Raw genomic sequence first — 26,562 nt, forward strand, 5'->3', positions numbered from 1 at the left:
CAGCCTTTGTTTCGCTGGGCGTGGGAATACCGACGGGGTGAACAGCACCTGAACTGCATTTTAAATGAAACCAAGCGAAGCCAAGTGCTAAATTTATTGGCTGCAGTTTTACCGGCACAGCTCTGGGGCGGTTACCTGGTTCCTTGCGCCCTTTAGCAGGGCAGCGTGTCCCCAAGCCCTCGCACGCCGGCGCAGCCACCGACGCTGTGCCAAACAAAGCGGCCAAACGCCGGCAGCTGCCGAGCGCTTCCCGCTGCCCAGCGGGCAGAGCCCCCGCCGGGAACGTTTCGCCTTCCCCCCCCTGCAAACCACACGGCGCGACTAGGGATAAAACCCCAACCGCGGCTTGGGATTCCTCCCCAGCGCCCGGCGGGAGGAGGCAGACGCGTCCAGACGCGGGGCCTCGGCTCGGGCTCGGGCTCGGGCTCGGGCTCGGCTCGGCTCGACTCGACCTCGGCTCGGCTCGGCTCGGCTCGGCCCCGGCGGCGGGAGCTCTCCAGGGTGCTGGAGCGGCGGCGCCGCTGCCCGCCAGCCCCCGGCGGGGCCCGTGGGTGTTTGCCGGCGGTGGCCGCAGCGGGACGGCGGTTCTGGGTTTGGGGGGCATCGGGGCTCCCCGTTAGGGCTTTGTTCTCCCGGATACCCCAGCCGAAGTCACCGCCTGGCTCTACGCCTCCTCTGCCCGTGGAAGACAGCTCAGTTCGCTGGGCAGGAGTCGGACGTGGTTGCTGAAGAGCGGAAGGGCAGAGAGCAACGTGCCTTTTAGCCTGGTCAGCCAAAACGCTGCGAACAAGGAGTGCCGGGAGTTCTGGTTCCTAGAGTACGCAAAATGCCCCTCTGCTATATTAAACTATATTTCAGTGGTTTGAAAGTTATTTTTTTTACTGTGGTACATGACATTTAAATTTTTCTGGTATCTAAATATTTTAAATAGTGTCTAAATCACAGATACACTATATACTGAACTCTATTTCCAATCAAATGATGGCCTGGCCATAACAGCTGGTTCAAAACCTATTTTGGAACATTTACACACTTGCTGCAGAGCATGGTTTCATCTTAACAAGTTCTCTCCAGCTTCTTTTCAGTCTTTCTGAACATATCTGATTGGGACCAACTTTTGCTTTTCTGCATTTTTTTACAACAGTACAAACTGAGCACCATCAAATCAGCATGGCAGTATTATATGCATGCCTTGGATTCCCTTTGCACCAATCTCACAAAGCCAGAGAATATCGGACTCACAGCTAGCAACCTAGCCGTGGGACAAGGAAGTGAGCAAAAATAATGAAAATACACCCCATGCATTTTGAGAACTATTTATGTTCTGGAAATTAATCTCATCTTAAACAGTTCTTCATTAAGTTTTTCATTTCTTCAGTATTATCCTTCTTTTATTAAGAATACAAATTTTTCTTCATTACTAGTTAATTACAAACTTGCTCAGTATAACCTGAGGGAATGTCTAAACTACAGTCTACTGTACCATATGTCCTTTCTGTGCAAAGCATTTGTAAGGGTTGTTCTACACACAGTTTTCCATCAATAGCCAGCCTGATTAATTCCTTCTGTGGACACCATTATCATGGAATAAAAATGACTTGTTCCAATTTAGCTCACTGTATTTTGAATGTATGTTTAAAAGCATACAAACTCAGAGTTATTCTGGTAAAGTAATAACACTGATGTTTGTTTCCTGAATTAACTTGCAAGTATGATGAAGCTCCAACAGTTGTTATGATAAGTACTGAGTCTTGAGTATACTAGAAAAAAATACTTTTTTTTTTCCTTTATTTAGTTTCATTGGTTTTGTTAGTGTTAATATAGAAAGGGCTCGGCATTTTTCAGTTTTTCAGTATTTTTAAGGCAAATCACAGATCACTTCCTGCTACAAAATGGGTACCAATTTCACTTTCCAACCTATCAATGTGATTATTCTACTTACTACAATTTTGTTTACATGTGTCATTATTCAAAAGTCATCTGGAAAATCTTGATGTGCCTGGCCCTGACTATTTTCCATTGGATGGAAAATTTCAACTGGAAGTAAGACGAAAGAACTGTGTACCCTTGAATGAAATTTGAATGGGACTTGAAAAATGAAGATGGCTACATTTCCAAATCTTTGACCTTTTTTCCCACCATTGCACTGATAGTTAATGGTTTACCCTTCCTCCACGCTGCCACCTCTCTCCCATGCACCCACTGCATGTGCAATTCATTGTAATTTTTTTCCACCTTTGGGTTAAATCTGTGGGCTATGGTTAACTCTAAGAGCAGTGTATTGTTGAGTGAAGCCCCTTGTGCACTAGAGAGTAGCGGAGACTACCAGATCGTTAAAGAGGTTACAGGTGGGCCATGCATGCATTAATACATGTTCATGTATTAATGGTCACGTCCCATATCAGTCTATAGAGGTACAGCATCTCTGTGAAGAAGATCCATAAATTATTTCCTACATTTCCTTAAATTGAGTGATGCTAAGCACACTTTCTGGATCTGGAAGTAGCTTCCTCTATGAATCTAGAAACAGCAAGCACCAGCTTTTTGACCTTTTTTAAAATGTCATGATGAGTGACAGAGAACCTCCCATGGACCTCAGCATACAATTAGCATCATGCTGGTTTTGATCCTATGCACGTAAGCAAGGGCAAAGCACCACAGCACAAAGACTTGGTTTAAGAGGAAGACAGCCTGTTGTGTCTTTTTTTAAGACAGCAGAGTTAGACAAGCAGAACTTGCATGCGATTACTCTAGTCCTGTAGCCCAATAACAGCATTGCTGGTAGGAGGCCACAGGCTTTGTACTGACTTTGCAAGGCCTCGGGACTGAGACTTGTTTTGTCTGAAATTTTCTTGACCTGTCTTTGGCTTTCTTTTTTACTTTATTTAGCTGTAACAGCAGTATCTCTGGTGAGCAGCTAGCTATGTCTAACTGTTTTACTTTTGCTTAACTTTGTATGGTACAACTGTAGCTTTTATATGGAGAGTGACAAGAAGTCATACTGCGTAGAATGAGATATTTATACCTAGCATAATGACGTAGCGTAGAGAAATACAGGCCTGGTATGACAGCAGAGTGCCCTGAAAGTGGGGAAACAGGACACTGTAGAGGAGGCATAGGATGATTAAAAAAGGGGCATAGCCTTGGCACTGGAGAACTCAGGGCTATAAAGAGCTCTCCAGCAGTCAGCTAAAGCAGTGCAGACCTGGGAGCTGGGCAAAACTGGTCTAGGGATAACAAAAAAGAACAAATAACAAGTATGTAAAATACATAAATAGCATCACATATAGTAAAATTGGATGTAACGTGGAGCTGTAGACAAATGAAGAAAGAGCAAGGCGTAAAGGTGTGTTAAAAACTGTATAAAAATAGCCCCATAATAGTTCTTTGCTTTTCTCAGCAAAGAACTTGTTGGGAAGACACTGATGGCCAGCTGCAGCCCCGACACCCACTGCCTGAGGAAGGCTGGCACTGCCAGCCCTAGGTCCCAGAGGGGCAGCAGAAGGGTAAGCACACCACCAAAAAAAGGGCAGACAGGAAGAGTGTGGCTACAACAAAATGAACATTATTATTTCTGATGTTTTTTCTTGTAACGGCATTCTTTGATTTCTTTCTTTTTTTCTTTCTTTTGCTGTAGTAATTAGCTCTCACCTAATAGTTCTTTGATTAGACTGTCAAGTTTTCTGCTGTACTAATAATAAATTCTGAGTAAGGTCTGTTTCTTTTTTTTTTTTTTTTCCGAACCAAACTCTGTGCATAACGTTAGTAATTGGAGCAAAGGATGCATCTTTTGGAAATTTGGGCTTAACAATCTCTCCAAGGTCCCAGACGGTATCTGGCACAGTCAGAAATAGAATAAAGATATCCTGTCTCCCAGCCTGGCACATTAACCACAGGACCATTCTTCCTGCCTTTGCTTTATTTATTACATTGAAATAATTATTATGCATACTGAGCTCTTTGAAAGTACATTGCTATAAATACTAGAAAAGTGAGCACATTGTAATTTGAAAAATACCAACTCCTGGTTTTCGGTACATCATTCAAGCCATGGAGCCATTACAACAGACCCCAGGGAATCATACTGCCGTGACTCAGGGCCCGATAATACGCAATTTAGTGCACATCAGCGCTATGACAAAGACAGGCGTTGCATAACAAAATGACAAAGGTGAGTTCTGCACAGCTGAACAAGATGTTTCCTTTCTCAGAACTCAGGGCTAACCTGCTACTTGTCAGCTGGTTACTAATGAACGTGAGCTTTCAGAAACACAACCAACTCACGTTCACCTCCGGACTGCACACTTAGCTTTCCTGCGGGCCCTACTCTTAAGCCTGCTGAGCAGGACTCAGGTTCTTTCTCAGTTACTGAGATTATCCTGCACACCCGGTTTCCTTAGACACTTTTGCAGTCCACTTTCTCCCCGCGACTTCCCATTAGACCGCAGTGTATGATTATATCAACTTGTGACTGGAGACAGATACTGCAGGCAGGTCCTCTGATGCTCACAGTCTATGCAGGGGCAAAGATGTTTTTAGCTTCTTCCATACCATTAAGCATCACTGAAATGCCTGGTCGCTAATGCTCAGGGATCTGCCTTCCACAGGGATACATCTCAGGCTTGTTGTGGTAAGTGTGGGTTGGGTAATTAAATGTCTTTGAGGAGCTCGAGTAGTCAAGTTTATGTGACAGAGTAGCCCTGCATAGATGCAAGCCAGATGGCGTGTTACCTGGAGCACTCTTTGAGAACACTGAGGGCACGGAGGTGAAAGCAAGTGCAGCGCATGAGAAGGAGCGAATGCATTTAGCTGCCGCTTGGGCTTGCAGGCCGACAGGGCTGACGGCTTACAATCGACAATACTTTTAGCGTACAGTAAACAGTTCACCCGAGGATTCATTTCTGAAGAAAAAGTAACCGTGAAACCAGGAGCTGCCATTCTTTTTTGGTCCTTTTTTGGAGCACTTTCCTTGACTTTGATCTGACAGCTTGAACCCAAAGCAAACTCAACTTTAGTTTGTCTACTAGCTAACAACATATGTGAATTGATTTTCTGTTCTCCAGGGAATTCCTATGGGTGCAAAACCACTGACCACAACAGAAAATAATTTGTGGAGAGGCAAAAGAGTAAGCTGATGGGGAAAATCACGTTCATAAAAATAACCAGCTCCATGTCATGGGCTTAAAATGGGAAAAGCATGCAGGAACACCAGCAGTCGGCATCGCCCTTACCAGATGATTTCATTCACAAAAGCTCTTGGGCCAGCCTTCTCCCAGAGTGATAAAATCCACAGAGTAAAAGCTTCTCACAGGCCAATAACATGTCTGCAGCAGTTCTGTCACAAAGTGAACATCTCCAGGTGGACTATGATGCACTCAGTGAAGTGAGTGTGCTATGCTACTTTGCATTTATGAAGCGCAAAGTGATTTGTCAACAAAATTTCTATTTGCAACTTTTTGTGAAGTTGTAGCTGGAAAGTATCAGTTTCCATATTATATGTAAGGACACCAAAGTACAGTGAGGTTCAGCAGTTTAGCATTATTTATGATCTTTGAAGCAACACCCAAATTCCCCATCGTGTATGCCAGCCAACTCTGTATGGTAGAGTGGTTTCGATACAGATTTAGGGCCATTTTCCACAGACCTTCAAGGTACTGGGGTCCATTTCTTATGCAGTAGGTCTTCCCAAAACTCAATACATCTTCATCCCGTGGGAGCTTCTGCCTATTTAAACCATCCTACCTCGAAGCTCACCTAGTAGAGAAGGCAACCCCTTACGATGTGGCAACCACTGCTAGCTATGCCTGACTGAGACCAGCATCTGTAAAGATCGAGAGGCTTCTTTTTAGTTATTTTTTGCCCTTCGATTTCTTTGCTGCTTTGCCTGTCCTTGGTAGGTAAATTCTCATGGTTGCAAACGTTTTGCACAGAAAGGTGATGTGCTGTGAGAGTTAGGTGGCATATTGATTAATCTTTCCTCTATTTCTTTTTTTATCCTTGATTTACCAGATATTTTAAGTTGAGAAGGAACTATATCTTTTGTGAAGAGGCTGGCAGCATGCCACAGTGATGAAAGATGCCCCTTGTAACTGGAACAAAGAAGCCCGCTCAGGGATTCTGATCCCAGCGGCGGCTTTGTTGGGATGCTCTATGTGCCTAAAACGTCAAGTAAAACACAAGTTTCAGACAGACACCTCAAAAAAAACCCCACCCGTGCCCCCGACTTCATCGCACCTCACGCCATGATTCCCGCTGGGTACATGGAGTTGCGAGAGGCTGCGTTACCAGAGGAGAAGCACTGTGCTGAGGTACAGATGGCTGCAGGGACGTGAGGCAGACCGAGTCCGTTTATAACCTACAAGCGGGGACAACAACGCCGGGCCGGGCCGGGCCGGGCCGGGCCGGGCCGCTCCGTTCCCTCTGCCCGCCGGGAAGCCGCTGTTTCGGTGAGGAGACGGTCAGGACCCGGCTCTGCGGCCCGCCTTCTCCCCGGTGCCGTTGACGGAGGAGGCCGGCAGGCGCCCCGCGGCAGTGGGGCCGTCCCGGCCCCTCAGGCCGGTGTCCCCCGGGCCCTCGGCGGCGAGCCGCGGTCCCGTCCCGGGCGGGGAAGGAGAGGCGGCCCCCGCTGCCGGAGGGGTCGCCTGTGACCGCGGCCCTGAGGGAAGAACGGGTGGAGGAGGACGCGGCAGCCGCCGAGCCCCCCCCCCCCCCCCCTCCTCAGGAGGGCACCTCCCGCTTCCCCCGGCGGGGAGCCCGGCCCGGCCAAGGGCTTAGCGCCTCGCCCGCCCCCGCAACCGGGCCGCGGCGGTGCCGGCGGCCGCCGCCGCCGCAGCGCGGCGTCTGCGTGAGGGGGGGGCCCATGGCCAGCCCGCCGCCGCCTCTGCCGCCCTAGCCGGCCGCGGGCTTCGCCTGCCGCCCCGGCCGCAGCATGCCGAACAGGGCCGGCCTGGACACGGCGCTGAGGATGTCCCTGCAGCGGAAATCCTCCAAGATCCACTCCTCGGCTGGTGAGGGAAAGGGCGAGGCGAGGCGGGAAGGAGCGAGCGAGCGGTGGGGGGGGAGGAAGGAGGGCGAGGGGAAGGGAGACGGCGCCTCCATGGCCCGGCCCGGCCCGGCCCGGCCGCCCGCGGCCTCGCCTCCTCCTCCGCCCGCCCTCGCCGGGCTGTTCCAGCGGCTGCTGCTGCTGCTGCAGCGGCGGCGGGGAGCCCGCCGAGCCGCCCCCGCCCTCGGGGTCTCTGTGAGGGAAGGAGGCGCCCGCGGTCCTCAGGGCCGGCCGGGCCGCGGGTATCGGGCGCCGTGCCCCCGCTTCCACACGCCGGCCTCGGCCCTGCGCCCCTCGGGGCCTCCCCGCGTCCCCCCCTTCCACTCACTGCACCCCACAGGGGCCTTGCATCCCACCGGGCACCCACCCCACAGGGGCCCCCCACGCCCCACAGGGCACCCAGCCCTCAGGGCCCCCCCCCCCCCACAGCCCAGGTCGGGCCGCCCTGGCCCGCTGCTGCAGAGGCATCGCCAAGCCTCTCCCTGAGCCGCCGGGGTCAGGGCAGGTGGCGGACAACCGACGGGCAGCTTGGGTGGGGGCAAGGCGACATCCCCCTTCTTTGTCTTGGTTCTGATGGGTTTTGACAGGAAGATTTCCTTGGCGGGCGTCTGGTTGGAGGGTAATGCCGCCGGCGGAGGGGAGGGGGGAGGCAGGGGTGCCCCGCACCCCACCAGCATGGTCGGGGGGCTCTGACCTGTGGTTAGGAGCGGGGAGAGCACCGGGCACTGCTGTGGGCTCGCAGAGAGGTAAATTACAAGGTTTCTCAAGAGGTTCGTTTTAGGAAGATGCTTTCCAGCTTGTTCATAGGAGAATGGACAAAAATGGAATAATTTGAAGGTGTGATTCTGGTCCCGAAAGACTTCCACTGACCTCTGTAGGACCAAGGTGCATTCAGAATTCACTTGCGGTATCTGTTTTACTTAAGGGTAGCCGAAGCCTCAGTGACATTGTCTGTGACTTACAGACAGGTCCAGGAAAAGGCTGAGACACCCGTTCCGGTGCAAAATATTTAGGTGCCTAGTACAATCTCTGCAGTGAGTAAGGGTGCAGTATGGTGCTCCTTCAGCACTTTTTATTTGAATAAGGAATGTGCTTTTGAAGCACATTTCCTGATAAGCTCTACCTTGGGTTAAATCTCAGAGCACCTTGGAGAGCATTTGCTGGGTTGCTTTTGGATGATGCTGAACTGGAAGATGTCCTCTAGCTGCTCGTGGCTGTTCACCACATGGAACCAGATTAGAGCTAGCTTGAAGGAGAAGCCACCTTCCCTTTGGCTCCTCTGCACAACCTGGTCACTCTACTAATACTCCCCTGTTTGGCCTCACTACTTGCTAATAAGGACAGAACCTGAGGCACCTCTGCGTAGCTGCTGAACTAAGCAAGATGCTAAGCAGAGAGGTGTGTAATGCTAGCTCATAGGAAATGGTAAGGTTTCAGAGTAGGATTTAGCACATTACCAGCTTTACTTATCTTTAGCGTAAGCCATTCAGATGAAACAGTCGCAGTTAAGCAGATTCCACTCTCCAGTGCTTGGGGTGGTGTCCACTTCCACAGTCCGATCTGAAATTCTGTCCTGTGACAGAGAGGCTCCTTTCCCAGAGGTGCAGTTCGGCAGATCTGTTTGCGACCTAACATTTGGAATCCAAGCCTAGGTGCCCTTACCCATAACCAGCCCTTCAGATGCTGAACGCTTGGCACTTGGAGAACGTTCATCTTGAACATGGGATACATGAGGAGTTTAAGCTTCACCTTTTGTAAATTGTACTCGTGGGTCTAGGTGGTTAAGTCGCACCTCGGTCATGCTCTGGGTGCCTGAGGCACCCAGATCTTCTAGCTGGGATTTATCTATACACAGCTTTAGACTTTTACATGTTCCCTTAATTTCACATAAGTGAAATCCAAATTAGATGAGACTTTGAAGAAAGATGGGGGTTGCTGGTTGGCGTTAAGATCACTGCTGCTTAGTTGTTGAACAGTGTATTTCCTATTTAGAATATTTTTCTGAAGGCTAACAGGAGTAATAGCTAATACAGGTATATATAATGGCTATAAAAATACATAATAGAGGTTTGTGTAACTTATTACATAGGCATATTAAAGGGTATGATTGTAGTTGGCTTAGGACACCAGAGCCAATCTCTCTGCCACCCAGAGAGAAGGTCCTGCCTTCCCCCTTGCTGCGTGTTCCCGTTGCTTTGCTTGCGTCAACATTAGCCATCAGATGGTTACATGGTCACCTGGATCAGTGCTGCTGTGGCTCATTACCAGCCTGTACGATCTCGAATGGCAGCAGGGAACAGACACAGAAAGGCAGGAGCGCTCTGTTTTTCACAGCGTGCTGTGGCTCGGTGTGCAGACCTGCTGTCTGTGTGAACCAAACAGGTTCTTACGAGGGGCTCGGGGCTGTGTGAACCCAGCTGTAAAAGCACGCATTTGGAGACTGAGCCACTGTCAGCTGAAAAGCAGTTCAGATGTGGTTGTGTGGTGGCACTGCAAAATCTGAAGACCTGTCTGAGCTGAATGGTGTGGAGGGAGGACTGGTCACCCTTTTGTCATCCTTAGTTAGGGTAACCCTGTCTTCATCCACTGTGGTTTTCTTGGCACCTATGTGTCAGAATATTCTACCTTCTTTCCTTTTTAGAAGAGAAGATATTTCCTGCTTTAAATTCTTGTAGTTTGTTTGCTAGTCTTGTTTACTTTTGAGGGAGTTCTGGTAATCTTAAAGTATTAGCTTTTAGTTTGGGTCACAAAGATTTATTTTCATACTGTGTAAAGTATTTCAGTAGCTTATAGATGTTCTTCTTTACTCAAGACCACTACCTCTGTGATGGTCTAATGATGTCTTTTCATGTCAGACCCAGTTGTGATTTTCTACCCTCCTGCATTTTGTAGCGTGGCTTCCATACGTGCTAATACAGTATAAAATGTAATTGGTATATTTGGTAGAGTTTTGAACCTGCTTAGCACCGGGACAAAGGACTTCACAGAAGAGCAGATGATGTGAAGAGGGGAATTTAGAGATGGCAAGTCACCTCCCGCCACTCAAATGATCAGTCCTCTTCTTTTTTATGCATTTGCTCATTAATCGATCTTTTTTTTTGCTTTGTACAACTAAATCTTTTTATTGCTGTAATGTTGTACCAGCTGAGCTAAATTGATTAGATTTAAATTATTCTCAAAGAGGTCTCCAGCTCTTTACTGTTGGAACCACACACATCAAAGACTAACTTGTCCTTCTCCTTCCTGCCTCCTTAAAGTCACTAAAAATAAGCAACTGTCAATAACACATTAGATGATTATACAATAGCATTTTTATTTTTAGGGGAAAAAATTTCAAATTCCGACTTTAGAATGGATTAAAGGTACAAATGATCTTGATGTCATTTACTGTGGTCTTTTTCAACTGCTCAGTGGTGCACATCAGCAAGAAGAAATATTTTTAGTGTGAAGGTAGTGACAGAATCTTCTCCCAGGATATGAGGAGCTGAAATATAAACATAATTTCATTGTATGAAACCATACTCCTTTTATACCTTTTCCACCTACATTTTCCCTGAAATATTTGCTTATATTTTGTGCTGTGTATCTGGTCTTAAGAACAGCGACTGTCTCATAGAGTCTTACTCCCTTCTGACTGACTAAAGGATCCATCTCTTTCTTTTGTCAGAGGAATGCCTATGTAAGGACCTTTTTGGGCTAGATCCTATTTTTGTGCTGTGATAGTACATTACAATGATTGCAACTGTTGGGAAGTGTCATACAAAGCTGTTACAATTGTGCACAGACGCTTGTATTTTCCTCAAGGCTTTCATCTGTAGTCATTCGCAGGTTAGACATAATTCCTATAGATCTATGTAAAACACACAGTAGCTATAGGTGAAATACTTAGTCAGCTTTGCACTATTTACATATCGCTGTTGCCGCTTCAAAGAACGTGTATTTTGGTATTACGGAGGTCAGGTTCAGTGTAAGCAGCACGGTGAAGGCTAAAGCTTTTGCTGTGAAGCTCACTCGAGTCACCTGTACTCGGGATATCTACATCATATTTTGCAGGCAGATCAGCAGTTGTCCTGAATGCATTTTTAAGCAAACAAACGCCATGAAAGGGGCCAGCACAGTGCTGAGCTAACAGATTCCTAAAATATTAACATTTAAATGAGAGCAAAAGAGCACAAGCCCTTTTCTGCTGTGAGAAATGTACCTGGCAGGCGTAGTGGCAGTGGGCACTAAACAGAGGGGTGTACTTCCTCAGCAAATGCATTTAATGCCCATTTACATTACCAGGAGTTACAGAAACATCTAGCAAGATGATTGCAACCATAGTGTTGGCACATAGAAATTCTACCCTATGATGAGAAATTTTTCCAGGTGAAGACTAATGTACATGTGTGTTTATGTGCACACTCAAACTGTGTCGTGGTAATTTTGTCTAAGTGTTACGGAGCTCCCATTTCTTTTCATCCGTGTTTAACTGGCACACAACATAGTATAATGTGCAGTTTATTCAATCACATCAAAGGCCCGATCCTATTTCCATAAACACCAGTGGCAATTACGCCTTTTCAGGAAGACCTCATCACAATAAACCCCATGTTTTACGTTACTACGTTTCTATAGTAGCACAAAGCGGAGTCTTCTCAAGCAGCGTGAGATCTTGCTCAACTGTGAAGTGAGGTGGTGACAGTGACGGGGCTAACTGGAGGCCAACCTGAACTTCTGCTGTCTTGGGTAACTCCCTTAAAGCTTGTCTGCCTGTGAGAGTTAGTTTGCATTAAGATAGGAGAGAATTTAAAATACATCTCCTTATGACACTGAATTGGAAAAAGATGTTCTGTGCACAGTTACTGTGGAATAACTTCATAAATAAACAAGGTCCTAAGTAGCGTGGCAGAAGAAACACTTTTCTGCCTTACTGTGATGGGAGAGGTGAGATCACGAAGAAATCCGTTAAAGACCAAACCACTCAGATGACAGGGAACACAGTTATTTAGGAGTTAGTTGAAGAGATGAGAGATTTAACTAACGTTCAGTTTTTAAGATTAAATTAAATGAAATGTATTTAATAAAAATAAAAATTTCCACCCCACTGTATAGCCAATATATGAACTCTCTTATTTTATGCTATTTGAGTATATTCATAACTCCATTGAAAACAGACACATGTACTGTCTATTTATAGGAACTATTTTATTCCTTCTCTGCTCCACTCTCTCTCCACAGGACTTTGTTTCAGATTTTAGTTCCCCAGCAGTATCTGCTTTTAGTGTACTTCCCTGTGCTGGGTGAGTCAGTGTCCTTCTCATTTTCTGGGTAGACGTAAAAATACTGCCCTGCTAGTGTGATTTGGCAGTAATGCTGTTGTAATTCCACATAGGATTAAAACATCTGACAGTAAAATGATTGCAAGGAAACCTGCTTGTCTGTTTAGGGTCCTAGAATATCTCCAAGACAATGAAACTGCACTTACTGGATACAGAAAGAATAGTCATTTAGTATTGCATTTTCACTGTCACGAGGCTTGAGTACAGTCTTGATCTCTGCCAACTCTGTAGGGAGTTTTTATGTGGAAATCTACAGCTTCAGAAATGGTGCTGATTTAAAGCATTCCCTTTTTTTTTTTGATGATTAACTCTTCTTCCCTCCCCAAGAAGTTCCAAGCTGCCAGCTCCCATTGATTCTACATGGCATTTTGGATGATCATCTGAAAATTGATGGCAGCATCTCAAACTGATCACTCTCCAATTACTTACCAATTCACAAGACATTTTTATTGTAGTGAGGACTTGCTGAGGGCCCTATAAACAACCATGTCATCCGTTTCTGCTCTTCTGGAAGGTTGTCAAGTGATACTTCGTAGACTTGCTACACGGTGGTACTCTTAGCTGGTTCATTTCCCTTTGGCCATTCTTCTTTGAGCTGTCAAATACACCATCTAAATAATCTTTGAATCTGAGAGGACTGATTTGCTACATGTGAAGTAATATTCTAAGTGCCTCTGTTAGCTTTTTTACTATAATAGATTACTGTTTCATATTTCTTTTCCTCCACCATGTTGCATTATGGCACATTTTAATTAGTTTGTAGTAGTACAAATATCAGAATATCTGTTACAGACACTGTCTGCAGAGCCTGATTGCTGACGAGTTCTTTTAAGGGATAGTTATTCACAGAATCTTTCTTGTACGTATAGCTGGTAGAGCAGAGCAAAGTATTAGACTTTGAAAACACAGTTGAACATCTCTGCAGCAACAGCTCTCTGCTTCTGGGACAGGTATTAAATATGACTTGCCTTTTTATCAACACAGATGTTTTCCTTTCAGTCTCTTACCTTTTCTAGCTAAGCCTTTTGGAGCAGTTGCAGGTATAAGACATGATATCTGAGAGCTTTAGGTAACCGATGCTCAGCTAGTACACTCAAAAGATAACTTGTGAAAGATTGTTGACATGGTGGAAGATTGAGGGGAAAAAAGTAAAACTGTATGAAGTTTTGGGTTTTTTTTAAAATGCAAAATAAAAAAATGAACTATCAGTATTGAAAACTTCTTATTTGAACAGTTATTCCAGTATTTGTTTGGAAAGCTTTCAGATTTTTGATTAGCATTATTGCCACCTTTTCATAATGAATTCTGTCTACTGGAAAAGTTCTGGGCAGTTTCTTTCCACCCTAAGGAGTGGATAGCTGCCTGCCTGTTAGGAAGCTCCTGGCTCTCAGACCACTGGTTGAGACCCATGTCTTCCCGTGGCCGTAATTCTTGATTCTGGACATTTTTAATGTGAATACTGGAAGCTAGAACAGAGCGAGCACACCTGAAAACAGAAGATGCTAAGTTTTGTATTTCAAGCCAAGGCATGGTAAGGCAAAGCTGACATAGTACAGATTTTAATGAGTGACCCAATCAAATTACCTATTTGCATTCCTCAGAGAAGCAACATAATCCATATAGTTAGAATGTCACATATGTGTACATGACATTCAGAGAAGGCTTTCCGGACAGCTAAAGGTGTTTCTTAACAATGTAGTTATCCTTGCAGTGAGCCCTAAAACCAGTTTAAATTAGAAGGAACGTGAAGTGTCGGTAAATTAGTCTCAATACCTTCATGTCGTGATGAAGAATCACAAGACATACTGTGGATTTTTTAATATATTTCCAGTGCTTTCCACCCTCACATAGGATTTTTTTGTTATTTTTAGTTCTAATTAACAACTTGGAAATCGTTGCACTGGGGCATCAGTGCGAAGTGCAAATAAATGAGAACTTGTCTTCCACTTGACTAAAATGAAGAGCCATTATTGGGTCAGACTTGTAATTCATAATAGATCCAAGAAAGTATGTCAGTTTGGTTTAGCCAAGGGTTTGGTCTGATGAACTTTTAGAGTATTGTAAATCAGGATTAACACAACTGAAATTAGTGTATAGGTTCTATAAGGGACAGAAGGCAGCTGTTTAAAACTGACTGGAAGGTCTTGATTTTTAATTCCTAATCTCTCGAATGCAGATGACCAAACCCATTTATTTGATTTCATTAAATAAGTAGGTAGTCATAAAGAGTGAAAGCAAAAGTGTTTATCTCCTTACAATGCCACCACCCTGACTCATTTGCTACTTTGAATAGAAGGAGGGCTCAGGTGTTATCTCCTGCTGACCCAGCACTGTTCTGCCTATTCCTACAAAGCACAGTGAAGGCAATCTAACATCCTGTGCCTGTGAGATCTAGGAACGTTCAACCCGATGCTTATAAAAAGGATATATGAAACAAATGCCCCAGGCTTTTGTGTGCCTTTAAATACTCTAAGCAAACGTCACCTTAACTTAATAGGTGCAGTTTATTTGTAAGCGGGAGACAAAAGATGCTGAAGGAATATGTGCAAAGTCAACAGCAGCCATCATAACTCTGAAACAGATACAGAGGCTACATCTGCGTTTGTCGTATCAGTTACACAGATGGGAATCAGCACTTAACCTGGAAGCCTTAAACGGAAATCCAGTTGTCATTTACTCAACATTTCAGCATCACTGGGAAGGTTCAGCATAGTTCCTGCTTCAGTGGTCCAGCGGCTACTGAACTGAAATACTTTGACCTCAATCCTGGTGCCTTGTTTTGAAGAGGGACAGAAAGACAGGGGAATTAAGGTATGTGGGTGCTCCCCAGACTGGGGAGAGGACCAGCCCAGCTTTACAGATTAACAGTCAAATCTTCTTCCCAGAGTTTCATTAATACAAGTCTGCACCTGGAAGCCATCCTTGTGCCATTTGTCTGCCTGGTCGTAGGAGGAAAAAAAGAACTTTCGTAGGAGCTTACCAGACAGGCAGGAAGAAAGAGTGCTATCCTTCTCCCTCCCTGTCCCCAGTCCCACTCGTCCTAACCCTGCACTGCCTGAAGAGCGGGGACTATTCACTCCTTAACTAAAATCCTGACTCTTGCTGAAGTTTTCCCGCAATCTTCAGTAAGTAAAAAGGTTCTTACTCTCTGTTTTTGACGAAAGTAATTTTATTTACAAATCTGAAGTTTGCTTATCCAATCTTTCAAAAGATTTTAAACCCTGCAAATCTTCATTAGGGTAATGAAAGGGGGTGATCAGTCTTCAGAAAGAGGAAGGAGTGGCTAGAAAGATCTGAAAGATTTGAGGAGAAAGAGTTGATTCCTTAAAGAGAAAGCAAAAAGATTTTGGGGGTTGGGGTCGCGAATTAAGACACTTAGGAAAGTGCAATTATTGGTAAATTTATTAACATGCAAATGTGCAAAGGAACTCGTTATTTTAGGTATGTTCCATCTTGAGAAATTGGAGTTGGACATCATTTCAGGTCTTTATGTGTTGAGCCCCTATAATAGGAAGAATTAAAAATACATTTTCTGGAGACGGTGAGTGCAATGTAATCTCATAACATACCATATAGATCCACATTACTGAAGGGGCCACTACAGCTGATGTTTTGATTGTGATGAAGCTCTTCAGGACAGAATATGTCGTTTTGGTTTGGCCAATACTTCTATATTTACTGTGAGCTTCACAGTATTTTGGTATTTTACTTACCAGCTACCAAACACAAGCTTCTGTCAGCCTAGCTATCACCTAAACAGTTAAGTTTCTCTACATGTAGTCAAGAGAGGGAAAAATGATTTTAACTAGAGGATGGTGATGGTGCAAGAACAAACTTTCACAGACATTTAGTCTGAAAGTAATAAGCATATTTCTAAACATCAGACAACTGTTCAGAATAGCTTTCCAGGAGGAGCAGTGTGAAAGAAATCGAGCTTGATCTCATAACTGAATTTGATCGGTATAGGTAAAGGACTATAAAATAATCATCTGGAATAGGGGCATCTGAACATTTAAACAGGCTTTTGCTTCTAGGTCTGTGTTTTTAAACACCAAGTAGAACCAGGAACTTCATGGGCAGAAAATAGACTGTATACACTGATCTTTCCAGGAGCAGGTTGTAAAATAGCACCCGCACTTAATATCTGATTTTGACTGAACAATAACAACCATCAAACACAGTATATTCCAGTACTTCCTTTTTACCATGCTAGGATTGGGATAATCTGTGATGTCTGATGTCATTTGAGTTTCAGATTAATTTCCTACTCAGAAATAACCAATAATTGTTTTGGAAAATAGCAAAAAGTGCATAAAGGCAGTAACATGAGAACTGTAAAATAATGGAAGAGCATGGTGGCAGAGGGGGAAGGAGGGAGTCAGTATCCCTAAATGTCCTGCCAACAGAAACAAAATAAATCAGTTTCTCTGGAAGCCAAAGAGGACAGCATGAAGTCACTACAAGCAGAACAACCGTGACTGTCCAAGGGAGTAGTCTGAACCGATACAAGAAAATGTGTATGTCCCTACAAACCATACATAAGTAGAGAACACCTGCCTTTTGATTTTTTTAGCGTGACTGTGTGCAGAAAGAGCTATAAACTCTGGGAGTGTCCTGCTGCCTAGACTGTATTTTCTGACATCCTGAATTCCAGACAGTGTATTTTTTTCACTCTGGAATATGCACAGCCTTTAGATACAGCTGGCGATCAAATCACAAGGGAGTTTTATACATCACCTACTCAGGAGGTAGGACAGCACATGTCTCCCAACCTTCCTAATGCCAGTTTATCAAGAGCTTCCTACTGTGAGTTGTAATGTATGCTGTCAACCGAAAATCGCCCAATAACACAGATGATGCTTTCCCTAGATGCATGCCAGGGAGCCCTTCTGTCACGGGTCTCTGTTAGCTGGGACTATGTATGCAGCGTCTTCCATACACAGCATCTCCCTGTTACCATTCCCTCTCTTCTGACAGAGTATCTCATAGGAGATCTGCAAAACCCCAGATCCTACAGTAGATCCAAGAAGGTCTCTTTTAGTTGCAGGATCTCCATTGAAAGCAGCTGACGAGGAAGTCCGTTTTGTCTCACAGGAGATGCACCTGCCATTTAAATCACTATCCATTTCCATCACTAACTCCATGCCATCTCCCTTAAATGTGCTTATCCAGATTGGTTCTGGTAGCAGTTTGAGTTAGATGCAAAGAACCGTGTCTGGCATCGCATGGGAAAAAGCAGTAAGTGGGCTAAGCCTGAACTGCAGGAAAGACCTCAACAATCCTAAACTTTCACCGTCAAGAAAGACAGTTCATCCAGGGCACCAAAGAAGATTCTGCAGTCCTCAACACTGGATGGTTTTGTTGAAGTTTTGACGTGTGCCTGCTGATTACCTAAGCCATTTTCTTCGGGGGCTTTTTGCCAAAACACCAAAGAGAGAAAAATGGGAATAAAAGAGCTGCAATAATAGGTCTAATAGGATTTCGTTGAGACAGTGCAGTTTTGTATTAGTGCTAAACAGCATGGGATTTAAATAATTTAGTACTCCTTTTGGTACTTTTTGGTTCATTAGGCAGCCAGGTTCCCAGAGGCTGTTCGCTGGCCTTTCCTGCTATGATTGCTGTTGTTTAAAGATACATTAAACTCTTTTATCAGGCTATCAGTGCCATCTCCTATGTAGAGATCCCTGAAAACCAGAGGCAAGAGTTAATCTTATACCTTCTTCCTACTGGCTTTAATTTAAAAAAAAAACAAAAACCAAACAAAAAAACCCAAACGTCCCTTGTAAGACAGCCAGCACTTCACACACAAACATCTTGCTGAATTTCTGCCTCATTCTGTTACAGGCTACAAATCAAATCAGAACATCAGTTTTGCCCACTGATGAGATGATAGGATTTATATTTCTATGGCCCAGTTCATGTCTAGACAGGGCAGATGGTCCTATTGGAGTGTACACCGTCATTAATTTGGGCCTCAGCAACTGTAAACAACCATATTTTTTATCTTCATCAGAATTAGTGCATGAACTAACATTCAGTAATGAAATATTACTACCCTAAGCAGAAGCCACAAAATTTACTGAGGTGGAGAAGGACAACAGTGATGTGGTAGCTTCTGTCTTCATGGGGAGCTAAAGCTGTTTCACTTCAGTTCCAAGTATTTTGTCATCAGTGTCTCCGGAGCGAGGGAATAATTTCAGTTATCTGCTTCATAGGGTCAATATGAAGATTACAGGCAGCTACACAGTATTTGTATGGTACTGGGAAATAGAAGATGGTATACAGAAAGTTTTTTTCAGTCAGGTAAGTTTGCAGCCATCAGGGTTACATTTTTTTCATAGTTGCCATCTGGCTTTGGTGGTGTCAGACCTCATGAAACCAAGTCCACGTGGATATTCTGGAAAAGACAAACAGAGCATGACCTTTTATTTAATCCTCTATTTCTTGTAAAGGTTTATTTTTACAAGGGCATTTTATAAGCTATATTTCTGTAGTTTTTAGGCATTATTTCTTATTGTTTAAATAGCTTATTAACAGTGATTCTACTCCTACATAAACAATTCTAATAAGAAAATTGATATATCAGTTTTCGTAGACTAAAATTTGAGAAGAGTGATTAACAACCTGAAGAAGGGGGAAGGGAAGTCCTACATTAAGAAGATTGGCAGTGCTTCAACTAGAAGACTATGCTGTGACTGAGGCTGTAGCCAGAAATAGAATTGGATTAACAGAAGAAAAGCTAGTAGCTAAAACTAAGGTCAAAACAGAAATAGATGCTTTAGAATTGTCTCATACGCCAAAAGATGGGAAGAGACATTCAAGGAGTTCTTCTGTTACATACACCTGTAAAAAGGAAAATCAGCTCACACTAAGAGGAACTGTCAGATAGTAAGAAACCATTTAAAAGCGCAAGAACTAAGTTTTAAAATATAAGAAAAAAATACGATAACCTCTTCTGGTTGTTTATACAGGTTTTAACATATATACTATAACCAATAAATTAAAAAATAAGCTGTAAAAGACACCTGTAATAGTACCAACACTTACAAAATCAAAGGAACAGTAAAAGTAAGTTGTCGAAAAAGTCTCATTCAGATGGGGCAACACAGTGACCACTCAACCTAAACAGGTTGTGTTTTAACTACTCATCAGAAAGTAGGCTTAACTAGATACAAGTCCCACCTGATGCCAATTATTACAGCTCTGTTTACACTGATGAGCCCCAGCCCCCTAATTTGTGGGTGAGAGAAGCTAATGCATGCAGGTAAAAAACTTTAAAAGAGGAGAAAGGAAGTAGAAAGTTACATTTGTAGAGGTTTTGGTAGGATAAGTTGTAGTATCTAGAAGGCTTGTCTTTTCTTTTAGCTTTGGATTTCAATCAGGTAAGTTTATTTTAGGGTTTGAGGGGAGGGAAGGTTGTATTTGTCAAAAAAATGTGTTTTTAATGTGTTCCTCTCTAATGCTTTGAGGTAGATATTGATTATCCTTACCTTTTTCTCATTTTCCTTTGTGGAAAAGCTGAAAGCCTGTTTTCCTGATAGGAAGGTTTACTCACAAGTATAAAAAGAGTCTTGTAATAAGCAAAGTCTACTTCTGCTTTTACTGTAATGGTTTTGTTCTTTTTTCTGTGATTAGATACTGCTTGGTAAAAGTATAGCTAAAACTTAAACCTGGAGAAGAAACAATTATAAAACTATATCAGAATAATGCCTTCTTGTAATACTGTGTTCCTGTTGTCATATGCACTTAAACTGTGTGATGTGAGCATTATAGAGGTGGTTCTTAACAGCTGCATAGTAGGAGTTATGTTAAAGATGAAAGGTATACTTAATATGAGAGATTCCTTCAAATTTATTAGGGTGTAAGGCTGATTAGTGGTGAGGAACTGTTGTTTTAATAGTGAGCTCAATATTAAGATAGTAACTGAATGGAAGGGATTTCTCTCTGTTGAGTAGCTCGACTGTTCACAGCAAAGTAGAACAGCTATGTCAAAATAACATGGTAGTAATATTTCTGAAGACCTTTAAACACAGTGTAGCAAACTAATGCTTACCAGCTGGGGACTTTTGCTCATATATGAGCAAATATCTTCTGTAATAGTTTGTGGAGAGAAGAGAAAGAAGGCTTTTAGGCTTTCAGAGAGAATTGCTATATGAAATTTGTCCCCAGTAGTTATTTGAGAGAACTGGTTGCTTGCTTTCATCCTATATTAATTAAAAAAAAAAAAAATGAAGCTTATACTGGGGGTGGGAATTACTATTTCCCTTTCAAAAAGTGTCTCCTCTTCCTTCTTCATGAAGGAATGAGAAACTTGAGCAACCTGTAATCTAATTCAGTAATGGATACAGCCCAGCACTGTCTGAAACTCTGTCCTGAAGAGTTTAGAACTACTTTTGGACTCTGCATCTTAAACCACTCCCAGCACTGAACAGAAGGAAAGAGAAGAGTGACTGAAGTCTAGCTGAAAAGACTTTCTTAGGAATGAAACAGCAGTGCTCGCTGTACCTGGATGGATGCACTATCATTAGAAATTGAGTCACCTAGGTGATGATGCTCAGCTTTCAGCAGTGGTTGGTTGGTTTGAGCTTTTCTTCCTCTCCTCCGTAGGGCTACTTTTTATGAAAAACTCTTCCAGTACTAGCATATGAGTCATAAGCATAATTTCCTCTAAATCCACAGCAGCCTATGTAATACTAGATAATTAAATATTGAAAAGGTCTGTGATTCTTGTCTTTGCCCATTCTGGTAGCAGTTCCAATAAAATTCTGCCTATTGCAGACAGGTACTGGAATGTCTCTGAAGTGACAGATGGATACAGTACAAATGTACTTAATCCTCAGCAATTATGGAATAGGTCAAGCTGAATCCTGATCTGATAGAAAACAAACATTTTAATGTTTTGGCAATGACAAGCCTTGCGTGAACCCCAGCAGGAGACCTGGATGGTCATAGCCCCAGCTGGTCTGGTTAGTGTAACTCTGCCAAAATCAAACTCGCTGTCACCAGTCTGCAGCAGTTCAGGGTCTGATCTATAAGCTTCCCAGAAAAATCTGTAGAAGCACCATAACACATCTTTTGGAGATCAAGCTGCTGAGACTGTTATCTCTCTTTAGGAGGAAAAAAATCAGGGGAAGAGAGGAAAGAATATTTCTGAAACTCAACCAGTACAGATGCTGCAGACAAGATAGCAGGAAGAATAACTAGCATAAGAAGGCTTACTAGGTTGGGACTTCTCTAATAAAAATACCCTATTGGGGAAAACTTCTCCAGCTATGCTTATAGTATAGGACTTTAGCATAACAGTAGTGGGTGGATAAATAGTAATTATTACTGCAGCATTAAAGTAACTGGTAATTGTTATTTTTCATATAATGTGCTTCTAAGGGAAGAGGAAGGATCCATATGAGGTTCTAGCTCAGTAAGCTTTCTTCTCATCCCTGACCTGATCTTCTGACTGAGGCTGTAGAGCAGAGATAAGACTGGCTGATACTGCAAAACCTGTAAGCCTCTCTTATCTGTCGGTAGTGCTCTTTGCCTTCAGGGGACAGGCAGAGGCATGTGATGGCAGCTTTTCTCTTGTCCTTGGTTAAACATAGAACTGCTGTTGGATTTTCTGTTTTGGAAGTCTGTTTATACATCCATTAAACTAAAAATAAATCTGTCCTATACTGAAGATTTTTATTAAGTTCACAAGTCTGTCCTGAGCTTTGTGCAGTTGTATGTCTTCATTAAGCTGCCTTAAACATTAGCTGTGTTCTGGTTTTGGCAGTCCTTGGCGATACAGATCACTTAGAAGCTACATGAGAGGCTCTGCGCTGGATTCTTGATCTGGTGCTCAAGGTTGGGAGTACAGGAACTACTCTTCTAGGTGCAAATACAAGCCTGAAATGCAGACACCCACTCCTCTACCCCCTTGCTGTAAATCTTCTCTTGGGGAGGTGGTGGTTTCAATCTAGCCTCCAAATCCTCTGGAAACTGCCAGGTGGTGGGGAGGGCTGTTAATTCTCACATCAGCTTAGCTACTCCTGGTTTAAGGTGCCTTAAAAGGAAGAAAATGTCTGTTAGTGCCAGAAAATGCATCTCTGATGAATGTGCTACCTCTCTGGATGCCCTGTCCGTGTTGTGATGGTGATGTAGGATAGCAGAGTCACTCTGCAATGTTGTTACTCCCAGAGCTCTGAAATAGTTAGCATGAGGTTTATTTCTTCTTCCTGCTGTTAATAGTCAATGCCATGTTGTCCACTCTGCACAGAGGATGGCATTCCTTGTTTCTCTTGCTGGAGCAGAGTGATGGGTCTGCATGGGTTATGTTCATAGCTCTGGGATTCAGCGCAGTCCTCTACATGCATGTGAGTGTTCCCTCCACCATGCTGGGATTGCTGAGCAGTGCTTGGTCTGAATGTGGAGGGCTAAAATATTCTGTTTGATTAACAAGACGGTATTAATCTTGTTTCTGCATTATGTCAAACTTCAACATAGTTAGTAGGTATTACATGAGAAAAACTAGTATAAGAGTTAAATAAGAACGATAGCCTAATTTTATTAGTTATTACACTATGCAGTTACAAAGACGCTATTTTCTGCAAGGCATTTGGCTGCTGCATGAGATAGCTGAAAGTATATTGCAATTAGTGAGAATGAATTGGTTGCCACTTTCCTTTCTTGAATGGTTCCATTAACAGTCCCACTAATGGTTGTAGTGAACCTTTAATGAATACAATAAGCCACATGACCCACATGAGCCTGCATGGCTTAGTACATGGTGTGTTCTGTAACGGTACCATGTAGTCAGGTTTTCCATCTGATTTACTGAGTACTTCATTAACAACTTGGTATGATTTTTATTTAAAAAATGTTGCCTCAGTGAGGAGAATGGACTGTAACTTCATTTTTTTCCCATTATTTCTTTCATATCTACTTTATTCTGTTTAAGCATACTTGAAGAAAGGTGAAAGTAGCAGAGTAATAAGGATAGAGGGGATTAATAATGTGCTGTTCTTAGTTTAACATGCAATCCTTAGAACTTACAGTATGATGTTGGAGCACCCTCTTGGGTAGGATCAGTGCCTCACAGAGGCGTTTTGGTGGCTTGTGCAAGCAGTGAAAACCCTCAGCATTGCAGAAAGGATCTGTTCCATCCCTATTCAAAGGCGTATCTGTGTATCCGACATGACTACTCAGACGCATAAGCCTGTACTGAATAGCAGGTCCTTCATCTAACAGAGGCAGGATGAGGTAAAATTAGGTCTTGCTTCTGCAATAGCTGAGCCACAATGAACTTTAGAAGGTCCTAGTCTCTTTGTCCTGCAAGTGATCCTTCCCTCTTGTCTTCTGCATTACATGTGACACAGCTGCCAAGCAGAGAGAAGTGGTTTGAAGGAATGCTGGGAGGGAAGACTGTGGCTGACTGCTTAATCAGTACCCATCCGTCAGTCCTTGGTGATTGAACAGTTCTTCCTGATAACTTCTGGATCAGTTGTGGTAGTCTTTCTCTCCCTGCCCCTTGCAAAAGAACAGATATATGGGTTTGAAACCCTGGGGTTCAAGGGAGGTTGTTCAAACCTTAGTTCCCTACTTTGTAGTCAGATGTCTCCTTGAAAAGGCTGTCTTGTGTGGCGTATTGGCATGCTCAGGGTATGCCCACATGGTCATGCTATTTAAATGTGTTTTCCTCAAGGTTGGTGTTCTGCTAACATCCTCTAGAGCATGAACTGATGGGTTTTGGGATATTACGTTTCTGTTTTGGACGAATGTGTGGGTAAAAGAGGAGACATTTGGGGGATTTCATAGGGGTGAGTTGGGAGTTGCCCTCAAGAGTGCTGAGGGAGCCCCACTGTCTTTGAGAGCTGGTTCCACTTTGTGCAGGGCCATGCCCTTACTGTGCCATAGCTCAGGTCAGCATTCAAGATGTGGCTCCGTCTCAGCTGTCAGTAGGACTGGTAAGGAAACAGGGTTCAGCAAGACATGGCTGGCTTGCTGCTGGTTGAGCCCTTTCCAGTGACAGCAGTTGGCAGTGGTGAGATGAAGACGGTGTTGGAGTTGTTGTGCTTTTGCAATAGGATCTGTCACAAAATGCAGGGGGACCTGCATTGGTTTGGTTGGCATTAGGGCTGCAGTCTGCTGTGTTTTGTTATTCACTGTTAACGTTCACCCCAATACAGTTATCACCTATGTCTGATTAGGGCAAGATATTCATCCTTGTGTCTGCATAATAGATGGGATGCTTTGAAGAAACAGTGCTGCTTTTAATGTGTTCTTCTGCTGAGCTCTTACACAATACCTCTACACAGGTGTACAGATGTGAGAAGAGAATAAACATGACTTCCTGAACTAATTGTTGTTTTCCCAGTGCTCTTAAAATTTAATAAAGCAGTGGGCTTGTCTTTGTAATCTGATTGCTGTTGGCTGATGGAAGTTTAGCAACTCTATTGATTGTGCCTGTTGCTTTTAGCTACAGGACTCTTACTTCACCTGATTTAAGGGTAGGAGCAGTTCTGTCCACGTATCTCACAGCTGCTGCATAGTGCTACCTAGCGAGCAAATGGCTTGTCTAAGCTGGTTTTGACAAATCCAATGAATTATCTGCAGCCTAGCTCATTAACCAAGTCTGAACAGTGAACATTGTGCTGTTAGTATTGCTAGTGGTGTGTCTTTTGTGCTGTCTTTCATCTTGTCCTCCTGCTGTGTCTTGGTCAGTACTTCAGTTATGAGGGTACCTGCTAATGCCCTGCATGTGTAGAGCAGGTGTGCAGTGTAAATAATTAATAGGGCTTACATGTTTCAAACAACTCTAGTTAGTGGGTGAGGGAAACCCAAGCTGAATGATGATAGAAGATATACAGTACTGGATTTTCATCTAATGCAAACCTGGATTTTGTTAGAGCTATTCTAGATCTCCTCTGTGGTAGCTGAAGCCAGCTTTCCCCACGACTTGGTCAGACTGATTATCTGCAGTTGCCAGAACAGAGCTCTCCCTACCTTACAGCCTGTTCGCCTGCTGTAGGTTCCTTTTGATTTTTTTTTTTTTAAACAATTGTTGTTGATATGTAATGAGGATTGCTCATAAGAGAGTTCCTATGGATCCACTAATCATTAGAACTTTGTTCATGAGAAGTCTCAGGGCTGCATTAAATCTGTCTTGAGAACCTGTAGGGAAAAGGCTGTGCTTGGTCTCGGTGCTTACAGCTATAGCATATCATCTTTGAATCCTTAACTTCTCAGTTAGACATTGGTCAAAGGCCATAAGTTAGGCCACAGGGCTTTGTTAGGCAAGAATTGTTAAGTGATGCAGTTCCCTTTTGGATTAGTGCATGTGTGGCCTTTTAAAAAGTTTTAAAAGGCATTTTTGTACAGCGTTTCAGCTGGTAAATGAGTTCTCTTCTGGCCTCTCTTAGAAGGCAGCAGTCTCGGGCATAGGCCAAGTGCTACTGCCACAGGGTATGAGGAATGCATTTCTTTGCTTTATCCTGTGACTCTAGGAAGACTTTGTTAAATGTTTTTTTCCCCCTTTAGAGCAATCTAGTGTTCTTGCCTCTAGAAATAAAAAACGAGCTAAATCAACTCTATAGCATTGTTAGTGCTGTGTTAATATAAGTGCAAACAAATGCAAGAAGCTGTGCTGGCTTCAGGCTACTTAAACCAACTAAAATTATCTGAACATGGTGAATACTTGACTTTTGTTGGTGTTTACTCAAGAGGATATTAAGAGTAAAAGGATGGAAGAAAAATGCCTGTTCTTTTTATTGATAGTACTACATTGTTTGCAAGTACTTCATCATCTTTATCTACATCAATATTTTAGCTTTCTAAAGTAGAAAGCCTGTTTAACATAGAAGCAACTGCATTGATAACATTGAGATGAAAGCATTGATAACTGGATTGCAAGGATTATCAATTAATAGTCATGCTGCTTTAGCTTATGTTTTGGTGGCCCAAGTTAGTAGTAGAGCACAAGCTAGGTGTCAGGATATTAGTTCACAAAAATTGAAAATAGTTCACTACAACTATTCACTATTACTTTCAGATAATAGATGTATATAGGCATTGCTCCTCTTTATTTAAAGGCTGGGTTTCTGTGCATTGGTTTTTATGTTAATTGGAGGGGAGATTGAGTTGGGATGAAAGTGAGTGAGAAGTTGGTTGTCCTGCTAGTGAAATCTAAGACCTAATTTGTTCTTGCCGCCATTTTTTTTTTTTCTC

The 26,562-nt window shown here is 43.3% G+C and overlaps 1 protein-coding gene and 1 long non-coding RNA gene across 3 annotated transcripts in view; one reads left to right on the forward strand and one right to left on the reverse strand.

The window, feature by feature from the left end:
- Positions 1 to 3,908: 3,908 nt before the first annotated feature.
- LOC115353194 lies at positions 3,909 to 6,749 on the reverse strand. Its single transcript, XR_003927488.1, has 2 exons — positions 6,235 to 6,749; positions 3,909 to 6,156 (listed from the first exon to the last, which is right to left on the reverse strand). It is a non-coding gene; the product is annotated as an uncharacterized LOC115353194 (long non-coding RNA).
- An 82-nt stretch (positions 6,750 to 6,831) lies between these two features.
- Positions 6,832 to 26,562, forward strand: part of ATP8A2 (ATPase phospholipid transporting 8A2) — a 356,040-nt gene continuing 336,309 nt past the window's right edge. For both annotated transcript variants that reach the window (XR_003927481.1, XM_030042177.2), the window contains exon 1: positions 6,832 to 7,007. Coding sequence is in view for 1 of the 2 variants with exons in the window: in XM_030042177.2 (XP_029898037.1) it covers positions 6,929 to 7,007 (79 nt within the window). In the remaining variant the exon portion in view is untranslated. The remainder of the gene's footprint in view (positions 7,008 to 26,562) is intronic.

Source organism: Aquila chrysaetos, chromosome 19 (assembly GCF_900496995.4).
Source record: "Aquila chrysaetos chrysaetos chromosome 19, bAquChr1.4, whole genome shotgun sequence".
NCBI lineage: Eukaryota > Metazoa > Chordata > Aves > Accipitriformes > Accipitridae > Aquila > Aquila chrysaetos.